The 17,640-nt window shown below is 47.3% G+C and overlaps 1 protein-coding gene across 3 annotated transcripts in view; it reads right to left on the minus strand.

The window, feature by feature from the left end:
- Positions 1-17,640, minus strand: part of lrrc75a (leucine rich repeat containing 75A) — a 61,685-nt gene that overhangs the window by 24,819 nt on the left and 19,226 nt on the right. For 2 of the 3 annotated variants that reach the window (XM_015367910.2, XM_006641133.3), the window contains exon 3: positions 3,876-3,988. In XM_015367910.2, the coding sequence (XP_015223396.2) occupies positions 3,876-3,988 (113 nt within the window). Of the gene's footprint in view, positions 1-3,875; positions 3,989-10,429; positions 10,723-17,640 lie in introns of those variants that run through there. The other variant, XM_069184139.1, reaches the window with a different exon arrangement.

The raw sequence follows: 17,640 nt of genomic DNA on the forward strand, positions 1-17,640 counted from the left end.
TATTTTTTTGGAGCTTAAATGGAGCTCACAACTGGCACATAAGAAATTTTCAAACGGTATTTCCCTCTTTCTGCTGGAAAATGTAGGTTACCTATAAATTCTTGAAAGTGGAAAATTGCTGGGTTGCCTGTTCAAAGCCGATCGATTCCCTGGCTCCTTTGAAGAAGAGGCGGGATCAGATCCTTGGATGAATTGGCTGGCTGGGCTGAAAGGCCTCCTCTTGTTAATAGCCGCTGATGATGAGACCAGGCTGCTACAAGGCGGCAGTGGTGCTGTTGAATTTGCCATTCTCTTCACTGGGCTGCCTCCTGCCTCTCTGGGCGCTGCTGTCAGTGGAGGGCAGGAAATGGGTCTCAGGGCCACAGTAATTGACTCCGGGCAGGCAAAGAGACATGACCCGCAGGAACCAGACAGGAGGTTCCTGTTCTTTTCTATTCTGAATTCCCAGCTTTTCACCCTCCTGAAGTTGCAGGCAGGAGCTCCAGTGCCCTCAACGACGTGGTGCCCCCTGTGCGGGGAATGTGTTACGCATATTTCGACTAGGTGTTGCTGCTCTATAGTAGGCCACACTTACTGTACTGATGCCGAAATGGAAGAAATAATCTCACAGCAAAAAGAGTGAAAGGGCATTCACACCTTTACACGCATTGAGAGTCCTGCTGCTCAGTGCCTAAGAACAGCTCAGATGGGGGGAGGGGAACGCATGATTTGTGGTCAGACTGCAATTATATCATTAGGGAGGAACGTTAAAACTTAATGACATTGTGTGCAGATCGCTGCCAGTCCCAGAGGGTCCTGGTTTCTATCAGGCTGACTCAACACTAACCTCTGCCTCTCCCATGACAGTAAACACAGCTAAAGCGCCGCTGAGAGCTGGATTTCAGCAGGGACAGCCTGGGCAGGCGTCTCTAACGCTCCGCCAAGCAGGGAAACGGACCCCCCCAGGCCACTCTGCACTCAAGGCCACAGAGGAGGACATCAGTCTAGGACGGCGAGAGGCACAGCAGTGAGCAGTGATGAGTGCCGGCTGCCCCATGTGCACAGTGTGCACAGGAGCGTAGTGAGAGGCTGAGACATCAGTGCACATTGTAGAGAGGTTGTTCAGTGCCACCTTAAAACACACAGCCCTGTGTTCCTTTACTATTGCTATTATTTATGACTAAAAAATCGTGAAAGTGTTGTATCAATGTTCAATGGGATTAGTTTCAGACAGACGGTACAGATCCCACAATGTCTACAGGTGAAAGCTGCCAAGGGAAAGCAACCCTCCGTGTGGCTCAGATTCAACTTCAACACCAATGGACACGTCACTCCTGCAACACACTGAGAGCAGGCCTTCTCCACAAAACAACCAAGGGCCAGGTAACAATTAAACTAAAACACATAAATCTGAGACTCCGAGGCACTGTGACCTTCCTGCAATGTTAAGATGTGAGTTTACCGCAGGCAGTGTGAACAATTAAATGAGCGCATTCTAGATAGAAGAAAGGTGGGCAGGTTAATTCCACAGCAGAGCTCAAGACACATTAAACGACCAGCATCTGCTTGTTCGCCAAGGTCTCCCAAGAGAGAAGAGAAGAGAGAAATCCCAAGAAAACGGAGAACTGGAAGAGGAGCCTCTAAGATCTCCCCTCCTCTGCCCCCCAGTGCCCTGTGCATCCCCACCCTGGTGAGGCCCTGTGAGGCCCTGTGAGACTGTGTGGCCCTCTGAGGTTCTGTGAGGCCCTGTGATACTATGAGGCTCTGTGAGGCACTGTGAGGCTCTGTGAGGCCCTGGGAGACCGTGAGGGCCTTTGAGGCTTTGTGAGGCCCTGTGATACTATGAGGCTCTGTGAGGCACTGTGAGGCTCTGTATGGCCCTGTGAGGCTCTGTGAGGCTCTGTGAGGCCCTGGGAGACTGTGAGGCTCTGTGAGGCACTGGGAGACTGTGAGGCCCTTTGAGGCTCTGTGAGGCCCTGTGATACTATGAGGCTCTGTGAGGCACTGTGAGGCTCTGTGAGGCCCTGGGAGACCGCGAGGGCCTTTGAGGCTTTGTGAGGCCCTGTGATACTATGAGGCTCTGTGAGGCACTGTGAGGCTCTGACTCTCTTGATGCCGGAGATGTAAGTGTGGGCAGCCCAATTCATTTATTAACTGAGTCTTGAAGAAGAGAGCGTAGTCAGCTGCTCCCACAATTAAGTTTGTTTTGCATTCTGCCCAAAGAACAAACACCTGCCCTGCAGCAGTGATAATTCTACAATTGGAGTGGCTCCTGATAGCTGTCTGGACTCGCTCTGACAGACATTGATTCTCCTATTTTAGCACTTAAGAAATTAGAGTAAAATGAGTTAACGTCCGGCTGGCACAAACACTGGCTGTGTTTTCCTCAGACATCGTTAAAAAGGTCTCAGGTGGGTATTTATCTGTCTTTGGAACAAAACCAGTGCTGCAACCCATCCCTTGCTACATTCACTCCCGCGTACAGCAGTCCACACAGCACTAGACACCAAGTACTGAGGATGGAGGAAAAAAATGCTCTAAATAAGAATTCCCATCTTCAAAAGCAAATGTTTTCAAAGCAATTTAGAAAACACTCTCCTGGGCAAAATGGAACAGTAAAGTGCTGTAGATTGCTCTGTTCAAACCAGAAACAAATTGAGTAGGTTTATGTACATTCAGAATGGAGAACAATATCTGCTCAAGCAGATCACGTATTGCAACTGAAATAACAGAGAGACAGGAACATTTCAAAGCTTCCTGCAGCATTAATGTCGGGCATTTTTATTTATTTATTTGCTCAAGAAAGTATAAGCTGATGTGTCCCTTTATTACTGGGTAGTCAAAGCAACAGGAGCCATTCCTCTTCAGGCTGTGGACAGAAGTGACCCCAAGCTGCCAGAAGGCCAAAGCTGTAGGGTTTCATCTCCTTATCTGCACTTTCCTAGAGCAATTAAGAAGGACTGATGAGAGACAGCTAATCACTACAATTAAAAAAGTGGAGCTTTAATTAGTTTGCATCGTCCTATGCATCGGATGCCAGGCGTGTCTGATGCTACGAGTCTAACAATAAAAACAAATAGAAATACTGTATGTATCGTGTTTGTATCAGGACCACCAAATGATTTCTGAAAACAAGGTATGTACTATATCTGTGAGGACCCCATCTGAGAGAATATGACCTTATTTTAGAAACGAAGAGGCGTTTTTAAATTCCAAATGCCACAAATCTCCCCTGGGCTGCACCCCTTGTGGAATCAGACTATAAGAGCAGAAGAAGTGTCGATGCGATGCGCTCCAGTCCAGGAATGTGAGGGTTCTGACCGTCTCCCTGTCGGAGAGAGTATTTCACTTTCCAGCATCGTTCATCTCATCCCTTCCTCACTGGTCTGCCCAGCCCTGTTCATCACGTCCCACTGCATCCCAGTCCATCTTATCCATCTGCTCATCCACCCACTCACTGACCGGCACACCACTCCACTGCAGGCAGACACACAGACGCGCACACACTCGCACCAGGGTCAGCTTCCCCCGAAGCCAACTGACTTTCCAGTATATTTTTTTACTGTGGGAGGAAATGGGAGCACCCGCACGCAAATGCAACCATGCACAAATCGGAGAACATACTAACTCCACACAGACAGCACCCCTGGTCCAGAATTGAACCCAGGGCCCCAGCGCTACGAGGCAGCAATGCAGACCAATGCGGCGCCCTGCCATCTTACCGTCTTATGTTTCTGGCTAAAAGGAGAATCAGACATTTACAATTTTCCTGCTCTAACTTCCAATCAGGTCACCCAGAAAATCCTGAAAGTGGCAAATTGTTGAGATCTGAAAACAGTCAGACACGACGGTGACAATTTCAAGCAAGAGGAGCAGAGAATCTGAGTGCGACTCACCACGCCTGGGGCTTCCTCTTCATCAGGCCCTGCCGTCTCCACTGCGAGTGAGGGCTCAGGTGATAGGTCAGCTGCCGGCACACCTTCTCCATGGCCCCCAGAGCATCCCCCTCCTGAGACAGAGACACGGGAGGAGAGCGACAGTGAAGCAGCTGCAGTACTGCTGAGCAGAACAACAACCTTCCCTCCAAACAGGAATGTTAATTACTCAAAGTGCTTGATTGTGGCTTTTTTAAAAATGTGGAACAACCAAGTTTTCCCTCCTCTTAAGGGCGCTCTGGCTCTCTCACATTTTAGTTGATCATGTGCACCTGCCTCCTATCCTACCCCTCCTTATTTAAGCCAGACACTCACTCTATTCCGGGCTCTACACTGGAAGACGGACGCCCAGAGGCCCACCTACCATCAAGTTGCCCTACGCCCGCGGCTTGACCCTGCTGAGTCCGGGGCTCAGAGCGCCTGGTCCCGTCATCCTATTTTTATTTCTCCGTCCCTGTACTGGATCCCGTTCCGGTTTTTAACTTTTGTCTTGTTTTCATCGGATGGTCACTCGGATTAGGACCTTGGACTTCGTCCCGGATTTCCCCCCTGGACTCCCTTGGACTTGTTTGCCCTGGCCACGCCCCCCGAGCACCAGTTCACTGTCATCACGCCCCCCCGTCTGTCAACCCCTCCTGATCCTCGTCGTCTCCTCCCCGTTGTCCTTTTCCACTCACTTCCAGATCATACCGTCTGCACAGGGTACAGAACTACACTTCGCGGGAGCCTGGACCGGCTCTCGTTACACCAGCCAGGCCAATTGGAAAGATCTAATTGGACATCAGCATCAAATCTTGCCAGTATCAGAACTGTTAACCTATAGGAGAAATTGTAGGGAGGGGGCTGATGCTCTTCACTAGAGACCCTGCAAATGCACAGACCCCTGGCCAGCTGAGGATCAAGGCCTCCCAGCCCTGACCTGACTGGTCATCGTCCTGACAGATTCACGTCCCGCATATTGAACAGAGGCACTCACTAATTTTGATTTGTTTTAAATGGAGATTTCACTTTTACTCTTACAATACGCTATAACAGCAGCTTCTAAATGTTTGAATCAGTGCATTGACATTCCACTCACAAAAGGGAACAACACCAGAAATAGGTGCAGTTGATATTCCTTAAGATTGCAACGTCTGCAATATCCACAGATAAGCACATAAATTACACCCTCCCACGTTGCATGGTGCTTAGTTTCAACTGCATTTGTTGGTGTACAGCACCCCTGGATATTAGTATTCCATTGCTGTAGCCTAGACTCTCCTGTGTACATAACACAGCCATGGAGAACAGCTGGGAAATGATTACAGGGACAGAATGGCTGCAATCATTGAGCATGAGATACAAAGCATTGCTTGGCTTTTCGGCACACCCACAAAGAGTGCTCTCAATTACCGCACCACTTAATTACCCCTTGGGAGCACTGCAGAGAGCTCCCGCCTCTCTGACAGAGAAGCGCAGTATGCTCAGGGCCACAGCTCGGGCACTTTAATCTCACAGAGTCAGAACAACACAGATCACACAAATATCCAATCACTTCAGGGCACGTGTTTGACTATAACCTTCGTCTGATCTCCCTGTTCTTTGGGCACTAGGCCTGGCTGCGATCTGAGATAAGCACTATGATTTTATGTTTCACTGTTTGTTTCTACACCCAGTTGGGAAGCAACAGTCACCACTTTGGCTCATCACAGTAACACTAACACCTACACAGCAGAAATGCAGACTGTACACTACTCCGTCCTGCGGCCTAGAATGAAGTATCGCAGGTCACTATCAGAGGCAGGACAAGAAAAAGGTTTCTGGAACAGAGCATTTGGCCCAGGCCTGAAAATGACCAGCAGCAACGACCTGCCAAAACACCAGGGACTCACTGTTAAACTCAGGGACTGTCCCAGGCCGGATTAAATGACCAATTCCCGAGACTCCATATAAATCCAAACTGTGACACTTACATCACTGACAAGTCAGAAATATAACCCCAACTCTGCTTTAAAGCTGGAACCTAACAGAATGAGTTCTTTATCACATGAACACGTGATCAACAGCAGCAGACTATTCCAGCAGCTTTGCAGACTAAAGAGGAATACCAGAGATAAAGCTCGGCACAGAAGCTTTTATGGGAGCCACTCCAGAGTCCAAGAGTGAAATCCTTTATTCAAAGGCACGCCAGAGTACTGAATCCAGCTGAATAATTGAGGAATTTTCCCAGATTTCAAGCGAGTAGCATGTCAGAATACAAAACCGCTCGGTAATCTTTAATAGCTCTGTCTGTTTGCCACTCTGACAGGCTCTGGAGCTGCTCTCCCTCTCCTGTCATGTGAAGGCTGCCCGTAGTTCATCATTAACAAGGGGCTCTTCGCTCACTGGCGGCACTCTCTGACACTTGATCATTTCTGCATTGACGATCCTGTGGATAGACAGAGGCTGCTGCAGACTCCGCAGCGAGAGAGACCACCCCCACCCCCCCTTCCCCAGCTTCAGAACAGAGAGCAAAACACTCAGCAGGCACCTCTCGCCAGACCCCGCCTCTCGGGGAGAAGTGTCAATTTAACTTTGATCAGGGCTTTAGAAAAGCAGCCCTTCTTTCTCGGCTTCAAACGGACCGAGGGAGCAGAACTCCCGTGCGCCGAACGAGAGCCCCCACGTCCACCAATCACAGGGCTGCCTCAGAGGTCGCTGTGGCTGACCTTGGAATTCTGAGCTCCACCTGGCACAAAAATTCTCCTCCTTCTGTATCAACAGCACTAGTAGGAGGAAATAAAACAAAAAAAAAAGGCATGCAGATTCTGCAGTTAGCAGTTCTTACCTTAGTGTATTACAAAGCCTGTAACCTATTTGTATTTATATTCATTCTTCTAACTCCAGTAGTTTAAGAACTAGATGGCCCTTTTTTAACAGCTCACCTGATTATTGTTCTAAAATACATAGCACATTGGTGCAGTTTTTTAGCAAGGTGGCCCAGGACTGTATGCATTTATTTCTCTTTAACTGCCAGACCCTTGAATAAGTATTTTCTATCACCTGAGGGGAGAGAGCGAACTGTTTCAGGGCACTGATAAGTGATGCACCATCACACCGGTGTGCAGCTGGCATTGCAGGCTGCCCGTCCTGAGCTACAGTCCTGAGTGTTTTCCTGAGTGTTTTCTCCAGTGCAGATGAGCAGGAGAGAGGAGGAGACGTAAGAGCCAGTCACATGACCCAGCCCCCAGCCCCCAGCGTGCTGCTTTGATTCTCTCCCGACGACACAGGACTGTGCAGCTAACCGGAGCCGACAGGAGGCTTTTCTTATCCCACTACCGGCTGGGGACAAGAAGCACCTGAAACTGCAACACACCTGCTCATTTTCTAGTCAAACACAAACGAGCAGATATAGATGGCATATTTAAGGACAACGTGGTTTAATTTTCTTTAATCACTTATTTTCATCATTGGGGTCAAGCAAATTCCTAAAATGCACCACTAAAACTATTCGGTAAAGCTTGGAGGCAAATACTGAACTGAACTGATTGCGATTTCAGAGATCCTTCTGTGCCACACACATAGAGTACACACACATAAACACACACACAGTAAAGAGTGCATTCACACACCTACACACACACACACTACCATACACAGAATAGGACTGCCATCTTTTTCAACAGATCAAGCACAAAAACAGCTTCCAGGGGCACCAGTACTTCCAGGTATCACTACAAGAAAAACTGCCATGCCCTTGATATTTCCAGCAGAATAACAGACTTTAGAGCTTATTAGCTGTTCCCACCTGCACTACCAGACTGTTCGAGCAAAACCCAGACAGGTGGCACCAGGAGGAGCAGAAATAATATTGCCAGCAGCATGAAGCCTTTAATAACCCTCAGCCCAGTGGAGACAAATAAGTTCTGGAACCTGAGATGACGTTTAAGTAACTGAGTTTATTGCATGCAAGGAACAATAAGACCAAAGTACTGTTCGAAATACAGGTACAAAACTTCCAGTTTATATAGCAAATTTCAGCCACTTCTGATGCAAATTGTTACCATGGTAAGGGGGGGCCACCTGTGTTTGGATACTCCCAAGACCTTGAACACTTGTAATGGTCAGTTTTATCTTTCCTTAGTTAGGGGCTCTTTATCTTGCACTTGGAATTTCAATGAATGGAATATCAATTAACTCCCATCCCTGCCATAACTCAAAGGTGCCTAAGCACGGAATGTCTTTGTGCAGAAATAAATCAGTTAACCCCTTTTTCACATCTTATATCTTTCTTCACCAGAGACCCCCTCCTCTGCGCTTGTTTCTGATTCCCAGCATCCTCGTTCACGTGATCCTTGTTTGCTGCAGCACAAATGGGAGGTCAGTCTGGAAAATTACACTTGGGCACAACCAGTGTAATGATCTCAGACACCTTGCTAACCCCTCTGAACCCCAGGGTAGCTGTTCTCTTAAAAGCCAGCCCCCGGAAAATGCTCCGCATCAGAAGATGCCTTCTTGTGCAGGGAGTGACGGATGCAAATTCCGGAATACCATGAAGAAAGGGCACAGCAGGTTCCTGGACCACTAGCCTCTGAGCAGCCAGGCCTCACGGTTCTCTGCTCATCCCTCCATGTTCACACGTAGAAAAGGACTTTGGATCCAATTTGCGTGGTTGCAGCAGCTTTCTGATCCAAGAAACCCATCGCACCTGTTCTTGAGGAGTCCTGAGGAATCAGCATCAACGGGAAGCTCAAGAACACGGCAGGATGGGAATCAGGAACTGTACTTTTCCGAGTTATTCTATACTGATGATTCTCACACTGCAGAATAGAGATACATATGCAGATGGTGCTCAGAAAGTATCCCCACTGTCTTGGATTTTATCATTTCATTTGGTATACGGGGGGGCAACTGCTTTTCCTAAAACTGGGACTGTTGCTAATCTAAAGCATTAGAATTTCTAAATTAAGAAGTTACAAGACATCCCAGACCTACAGTGGAAATGCAGCCTTCAAAACAAAAGGTGGCACTGTAGGGCAACTAAAGGGCAAATACCTCATCTCTTCTGCCATCATCAAGGAAGCCAATTCCAATATTGGATGTAATCAAATTATGGAAGCATTAGTCACAGTTTGATTAAAACACTTGTGCATTGTTCCCTTACCAAGCACTTCAACCGATACTGTGATTTCATAAATAAAACTGCGCAGACTGGGCAGCCGGCTTGTTTGCCTTGTTATATTTTATTGATTTGTAACATGGCAGTGTGCGGAGCACCACATTTGTAAAGCAGCTAACCCAGTAGTCCTCATTCTCCTGAGGAGTTAAGCTCCTCGAGATTGCCTGTCACAACAGCTGGACAGTGAGCGACAGCAGGCCAGGACTCCAGCGGCTTCACAGACAGCAGAGTGTTAACGGCCTGGACTGGCTTCCCAAACTCTCCGTCACATGACAACGACACAGAGCCGGTGAGGTGTGACGTAGGCCAGTCTGACGTGTGGGAGCTGATCATGCTATACTTGGCACAGCCCCCCAGGAAGTATTGATCGATGCCCTAACGACTGCCAACAGCAGCTGTCAGACAAGCGAGCCACAGCGCTGAGCCAGACCGGCTCTGCACACGTACAAAACACCGTATGGATTTCCTCGTTGATTAGTTCTGTTTGTCACACTGATTACTGTGGAACAGGAGTCGAATGTCGACTATCACCCGCACACTAGAGCTGTCTCCACCAAGGCTGTAATTGAAAAGTATGAGGTTCCATTAAAGGGCTGCTGTAATATTTTTATCGTGATTCAGTTTTTCCAATGAGGCTGCGGGTTCTGAAGAAACGACGGGGAAGTTACTGACTGCCGCACGCAGCCGCTCCAGAGCTGCATTATGGGTACACGAGGACACAATATCTTATTTTGCTGTTTTGTTCTTTGCTCCATTTCATTTAATATACATTTAATATACACAATGGCCCTGCTCCAGACTTTAAGAGGATTGGAAGAGCATTTTATTATTGCTGATTTACAGGCAGCTCTCTGGCTGTGGGCCACACTGTCCTGAGGGTGGACACGAAGCTGTATCACAATCTGCTCACCATTGACCTGGGGCATACAGTGACCACAGAACATTAGGAAGGTTACAAACAGGAAGAGACCATTCTGTCCATCGAGCACGTTTTGTCATTAGTAGTTAACTGATCTTATCCAGCTGTCTCTTGAAAGAAACCAGGGTGTCAGCTTCAACCGCACTGCAGGGTTACCTGTCCCAGACTCCCATAACCCTTTGTTCAAAGAAGGGTGTCCTGTCCCGTTCTCGGTTTAAAAAGTACCTCCATGCAGTTTTTACCTAAGGCAAGTAAGAGCACCTTTCATGCAGACAAAATACAACTCTTCAACAGCTGTCTTCATCAGCTTGTAGTTTTCTTACATAATAATCAGTCAAAACTCCAACCCACCAGCTAAGCGCATCCAGGCACAATATGAAGCCGACGGCACCTTGCATCCCTCTTTGATGCTGCACTTTCCACGGGTACATGGCCAGTTCTGCAGCTCTGTAGATTTACCTGGAGTGTCCATTCAATGCCTGGTAGCCTCATCTCCTTATCTGAGCCAAGGGCACCGATGTTTACCACCCTCTCCGAGGGTGAATCTAGGCATGGAAAGGGTTCTCTGTGCTGTTCTCTGTTCCACAGCCCTGCGGCCCGTGAGAGAGTCAGACTCTGAACACTTACTGCCTTGTCTTCCTGATGACAGCCTGTCTCTGGTGGCAGGGGGACTGAGTGACACTGTCTTGCCATGGAGCTCAGACAGCTACTGAGATCAGTGGCACCTTCTGAAGGTGCAATTTAAAACCCTCTCTGCTATTCTGAGACATGACCTTTAAAACGACAAATGAAAAGGAATTAATTGGTTCACTATCTCCGTCTACCACCACCAGCCCAAAAGTATTTTCCAGTTAAAGTCACAGCCCCCATGTTAAACAATTGTGCAATATGCGTGCTTCCCACAATTGAAATGAATCACCAACACTTGTGTCAAATGTGGGAAGGCAGTAAACAACTTGTTAAACAACTCCTGCAGTTTATATTCCTATGACCGCATTTCACTTGCAACTTTATCTTAAGTTAACATGCCTGTGGATGACTTAGTCAGCATGATGGACAATACTTCAAGCAGGTTGCTGCGTCAGCATGTGCAGGCTGCAAAAAGAACAAGTAATTATTCCATGCTGAAAAGAGAAGAAAAGAAACATGTTTTCGGCTCTGGAGCCTTCTTCGGTTATGTCTCTTGTTGGACAGTAGCCTTTTAAGGACAAGGGAACCCTAATGATTTTCTTTCTCTTTCTGTAAAGAAAGAAAGTAGCAAAGTCTAAGCCGAAGCCACACACGTGGACGCAGGCTCCACCAGCCTGCCCTTGTGAGATATTCCAAAAGCCGGCTGTGCGTTAAGCCGAGATTTGTTTCTTTCAGACCCCATGATGGCACGATATTAAAACCAAGGTGAAAAAAGAAATGCAGGCTGGTTCCTGCGTGGGGCGGCAGCGGCTCTTGGCGCAGCCAGGCCGGGGGACAGGAGAGCAGCGGAGGGTGTCGGAGCCCCACGCGGCTGTCGAAGGCTGTCTTGGGGTGTCCAATCAGCGGTGTGCAAAGGACAGCTCTGACCGACTGTCACTGCGACGGGGCAGGAAGAAGAGGAGCCGACTCTGCATGTAAGACTGCAGGATCCCTGGCAAGACACGTCCCTCCTCAGATACAGAGCTGCCCTCTCTGTGTGTTTTGCTCAGCCAGGCGAACCCGCCAACAGTACAGCTCCCGCATGATAGAAGAAAAGGACTTTCCATTAGGAGGCCATCAAAGGGGGCTTTGATGTGGCCCATTAACCCCCGCACACCCCCTCCCTACTCGGGGCCGCGGAGGCAGGGGGAACGAAATGCTCAGTATTCACCCCAGTCCTCCCTCCTAACTGCGGGTCATGAAAGATTCACAACTGCAAGCAGACAACCAGCGACCCTTTTACAGGCATCTCTTTGTTTGGAATTTCGCACACTGAACTGGCCCACTAGTGTCCCTGGGCGCGGCAACACAACACGCACAACACAGCGCTCTCCCACGCAAGAGCGCAGGGAAAAGACAGTTCCTGGAAGAGGCTGACCTGGGACTGACGCGAATCGTCCGCGTTTTCCCCTCAAGCAACGCATAGCCCCGGCCATCTGCTGCCAGAGAGGAGTGAGTGCAAGAGACGTGAACGTGCTCAGCTGCTCTTTTCCGACTCTTTTCAGAAGAACGCAGGAAAGGGTACAAACGAGAGCCGGCCATCCGGCCCATCTGGCTTGTGCGGTTAATGGATCCAAGGCTCATCAGGGTACTGGCATCAACAAGATGGCATGGGAGCTTGTCCCACACTCCCACAACCCTCTATGTAAAGACTTGCCTCCTGCTCTGAGCTTTAGATGCACTTCCTCGTGGTTTTCACTTGTGTCCTCTAGTTTGTTGGCTGTTGTCTTTGTCAGTTTTTTTGAGGATTTTTAATATTGGATCAGATCCGTTCACAGTCTTTGTTCAGGACTAGAAAGGATCAGTTCCTTTAGCCTGATTACCCTACTCTGGACTGATTCCAGAGTAAATATATTTTTTGTAAAGTGGTGATCAAGACTGTAAGCAATACTCTAAATGGGGCCTTACTAGTGAATTGCACAATTTTACCGTTCACATCCTTGATGTAAGTTCTATGCATTTAACTGTATATCCTAATGTTGTTTGCCTTTTCAGAACTTCTTCATATTTTCATAAATATTTCATATTTCATGTACACTATGTACGTCAACCCAGAGACATGCAGAGACCTGTCTGTGGGCAGTGGCTCAGGAGGGAAGAAGGGGCACTTTCCGGGGCAGGATTTGTTACATTAGAGACACAAATCAGTGCCCACTTGCGTTTCTGTGTTTTTTAATTTTACAGGACGTCTGGATGTGACTTCAGAGGCATTATAATATTCACAACCTTGGCACAAAAAAAAGGTTGTCCATAATTGCTGATTATGTTTGATTAAAGATCTTACACCCCCTCTACTGAGCATATACTTTATTTTCCTAAACTAACACAAATTAACAAGAGGACAGAGAAAATAAAAGAATTGCCATCTAATTATATGCAATACCAAATGCAATCTCTTTCCATCTTAAGAACAATAGTTCATATGATGGCACATCAAATCAAAGATTTTTTTCAACAAAAAGTATCTATTGTGGGACAAATATTCAGGAAGCCACTAGAAATGATCATCTGCAAGCTTCAATAAAAAGATAAAGATCTTGTCTTATAAAGCATTATATCTCTATTATAATTATTATTATTTACTAGCTATCTCTTGAAATTGCTCAATATACACTACTGAAAGTGTAAACATTTACACATCAACATCACTTTTTATAATTACATATTAAGCTATGTATTGAATTCCAATAGAATTATTTTTTGGATGTGTCCTAAAACAACTTGTCAGAGATATCCAGAAATGATCATGGAATTACTACTCATATAGCCTGTATATTTTTAGTAAATAGGCTACAGGCTGTTTTGGTATTCATCAAAACTTAAGTCGTACAACATTTACCAATGTAATCATTCTTGCGAGGCAAGACTCTTCTGTTATTGAGGTGTAGGTAGGATGTAGGAACTGGCTTTTTTGATGCCCATTTACCTGTTTGTCTGCCGCTAGCTGTGACCCAGTTATGAAGCGATGTGCTTCCTTTAGCTGCCTCACTAAATTCTCCTTTTTTTCTTCTTTTCTGAAGCCATGCTCTCCTGTTTCTGTGACTGAACCATATATATATACACACAACAAAGAATATGCATGTTAGCTGTTTATATCAAATACAAAAAGACTGGCTTGTCTACTAAATTTTCTTAAGGGAATCTCAAATCTAGCTACTTAAGTAGCCCTGCAGACAATAATGTGGCGAGTTTGTCCATTTGCAAACTTAGAATAGGTGAAGGAAAATAGTCTTTCTTAAACACAAATTGCTCAATAGGACACCCTTGATGTGTTTCTTTTGTACAGTCCTTCTGAAAAATTGATCTTCTCACCGTTCAAAAATGTTTAACACAACCTCCACAGGTGGAGTTGCTTATCGCTGCTTTTTTTACAGTTTTTCACAACGAACAGGAGGCAGGAACTTGTTCTCGGATGAGATCCGTACTAAATACAGAAGCAAAATCGTGATGGAAAAAAAAAATTGGTTGGACTTTCTTTTCTACAAGTAAAAATATCGCCAGCAGCCATATCACCCTCCAGCGCCCAGCTGGCAGCCCACTGAAGCTCAGCAGGTGTGAGCCTGGTCAGTACCTGGATGGGAGACCTCCTGGGAAAAACTAAGTTTGCTGCTGGAGGAGGTGTTATTGGGGCCAGCAGGGGGCACTCACCCCACGGTCCATGTGGGTCCTAATGCCCCAGTATAGTGATGGGGACACTATACTGTAAAAAGGCACCGTCCTTCAGATGAGACGTAAAACCGAGGTCCTGACTCTCTGTGGTCATTAAAAATCCCAGGGTGTTTCTTGAAAAGAGTAGGGGTGTTACCCCGGCGTCCTGGCCAAATTTCCCATTGGCCCTTACCAATCATGGCCTCGTAATAATCCCCATCTATGAATAGATGCTCTCCTCCCCACTGAGAGCTGATGTGTGGGGAGCGTTCTGGCGCACTATGGCTGCCGTCGCATCATCCAGGTGGGGCTGCACACCGGTGGAGGTGGAGGGGATCCCCATTACCTGTAAAGCGCTTTGAGTGGAGTGTCCAGAAAAGATCCATATAAGTGTAAGCAATTATTATTAATTATTAAAAAAGAGCACTTGGGCCAACGAGGGCAAAGGGGCTTGAGCCCCTGTAGCCACCCAACTCTGCACGTCCCTGTGTCAACATACAGTAAACCCCCCAGGTCCTTTTCAGAAGTAGCCTGTTCAAGCTCAGCTCCTCCCACAGTTTGTTTTCACTGGTGTTGGAGTCAATCCTGGAAAGGGGCACAGTCAGGTCTCCCTGGAAGACAATCATGGAGGCAGCGGAGATCTGGGCTCAGCGCTGACATCCTCACACTGGCCTTTTGCAAATGAAAAAGCCACTTGTGTGTGGAACAGCGCACCTGCGAGAAACCGAGGTCTAAAATCTTAAAATGAGATTTTTAATCTGAAAAGTGTTTTGCCCACGGAATTGTAGAAGGAGGCATTTCCTTGCAGCAAACACCCTGCGTCACAATAAGACATCAGAGTTGGGCTCATGTACAGTTGAGCCTCCCTGTCAGAACAACTTGGCTGACAAGTGGCTGCACCCATCAGAAGAACAGATCTCCAGTGAGCACTGAGCCCGTCACCTTTGCGTAATAAAGCACACCCTTAATAAAACCCTGGAAGGGCTCCCCAGTGGCACAACTGGCAAAAGCACTTGCCAGGATTTTTTTTTTAGTGAACCACTTCCAAATAAGACCAAATGACACACCTTAGCTCCACAGCTAAAACGTGTCTCTTTTCTTTTCCTTTCAGCATGGAATAAACCTTTTTCTGTTCCTCACTTTCAAATAATTTTACAATAATGTTTTTGAAAAACAGAACAAAGCATGTCCCCACCCAATGGACAAAATGTCACTTCTGAACTAGTGGTTCCACAAACAAGGCTAAAAGCAGAGGTGACAGTGGGGGTCCTGATGGGCACCCCTGGGACATCTGCTTCCTGTTAACACTGGTGCTGAAGGTTTGATGTATAGAATGGTAACTGCATCAATGAAACCTGACACATATGGTCTAGAATTGGCCACACTTTATCCCACTCAAGGCAGACAAGAGTCTTCTCCTTGTCTCCAGTGAAAGCAGGACACTGGGGAGAGTCCGACGTCTGTCGCTGTGTGCCTAATGTGGAGGAGACAGCGAATGTTTGGACGCAGGGCCAACTTGATAAAGCCTGTCCAATTTTGATGAGGAAGCTTGGTACACAGCTGGGCATCTGGGCAAATTACTGGGCCAACAAAGTCAGCTGATTCCTTTAGCTCAGCCCCTTTGGGATCTGGTGCCTTTGGGACAGAGGCTGGAGAAGCCTCAAACTATTACCTCCATCAGATCAAATGGAGAAACGGCCTGATTTCGAATATAAAAGACAAGATGCAGCTCCAAACCTGGCAGTAATGCTTTGTGCCGATCGAACATCAGGAACAGCTATAAAGCATTTGTTAGTGTAGTGGCTTCAGGCACTTAAATGGCGGAGTCGGCTACCTTTATTACTATTAATTTGCTACTTCAAGTAACAATTCTGCCTAGAAATGCTTAGAAGAACCCAATGCGATATCTAGGCAGCAAATTGAATCTTTCGGCTGATTTGCAATGCTGTGGCATCAGTAAAAGCCAACTTGTTTCCATTTGAGATTTCTCCACAGGCGAGACTGACACTGACATAACTGTCAGGCAAACACAGCAGAGCAACCTTTAACAAACTCTCACTGCGTCCACAGAGCCACCAGGACACCCTCTGTCTCTGCCTCTGTCTGAAATATCCTGTCTAGCGACAGGGCGGCACTGAACCACCACCAGGCATACAAGAAAATTTATCTTTTAGTACAGATCCGTAGAAATCGGTGTGGTGACCTGATAGCAACATGGGCAGAATCTTAGCATTGCCACAAAACAGAGCCTGATTGATGTCTTGCCTCAAACTAAACGTTTCTCCGTTAAACTTGCCATATACCCCAGACCCTGAATTAGACGCCGGCGTCTAATTAGTCCGTGAAGCATGACAGCACTCATATGTGCGTCCTGAACCTCACGAATCAAGTTCCAGCAGGGATCTGCAGAGTGGAATAAACGTCATGGTGGAATAAACTAAAACAAAAGCAATTTGTTTACCCAAAGTGTTTGCTTCATGTCCTGAGCAGCCCCAGGCCGCTGTGCTCTATACAGCCACGCCCACCTTCTCCGGGGACTGAAGAAGGAGCAAAACTGATCTGGTAATTCAGAAATCTGGGAAAACAGCAGGCCCCTTGGGGCAACAGTGACAACGCCGGGCACTGCTGGGGCAAGAAAGCAGACAGCAGTAGAGAGGTAGTGATGGGAAGGCATCCCGTGCCCAGCTGTGCGTATGGGCATTCCTCCGAGTAAAGCATCGTCCAAACACATTCATAATTCACCCAATTTCCATCCACTTCCACCTGAGCCTATCCCGGCAAGCCACAGGCACAAGACAGGGTACATCTCGGACAGGACACCAGCCCACCGCAGGGCAGACAGACACACATACTCGCACCAGGGCCCGTTCTCTCAGGGACTGTGGAAGGAAACTGGAGCACCTGGAAGAAACCCATGTGAACACGGGTTGAACGTACAAACTCCACACAGACAGCACCCCAGGGGCTGACATTGAACCCAAGGCCACGGCGCTGGGAGGCAGATATTCTGACCCCCTCACCACCATGCCTCTCTATAGTAATAATTACAATTGGACAGTGGTGCCACAGACACACTGTGGACGTTTTATCACTGAACGGTTTCACACACAGGAGAGGGGGGGCTACCTTGGGCTCTAGAGCCCTTGACAAGCCTTTGTTTCTTTCTGCCATCCATCTGCTTCAAGCCGCAAATAACCTTTCGCTGGCACACAATTCATCCATCAAAGGATCATAAATATACAATTCCTTATTTTATGTCCTCCAAAGTCACGACACTGCACGAAATGAAATCAACGGAGTCCGACACAATGCCTCATTTTTCCGCTCAAACACTGATCCCAGAGAGCAGAAGG

This window comes from Lepisosteus oculatus, chromosome 26 (genome assembly GCF_040954835.1).
Source record: "Lepisosteus oculatus isolate fLepOcu1 chromosome 26, fLepOcu1.hap2, whole genome shotgun sequence".
NCBI classification, from domain to species: Eukaryota; Metazoa; Chordata; class Actinopteri; order Semionotiformes; family Lepisosteidae; genus Lepisosteus; species Lepisosteus oculatus.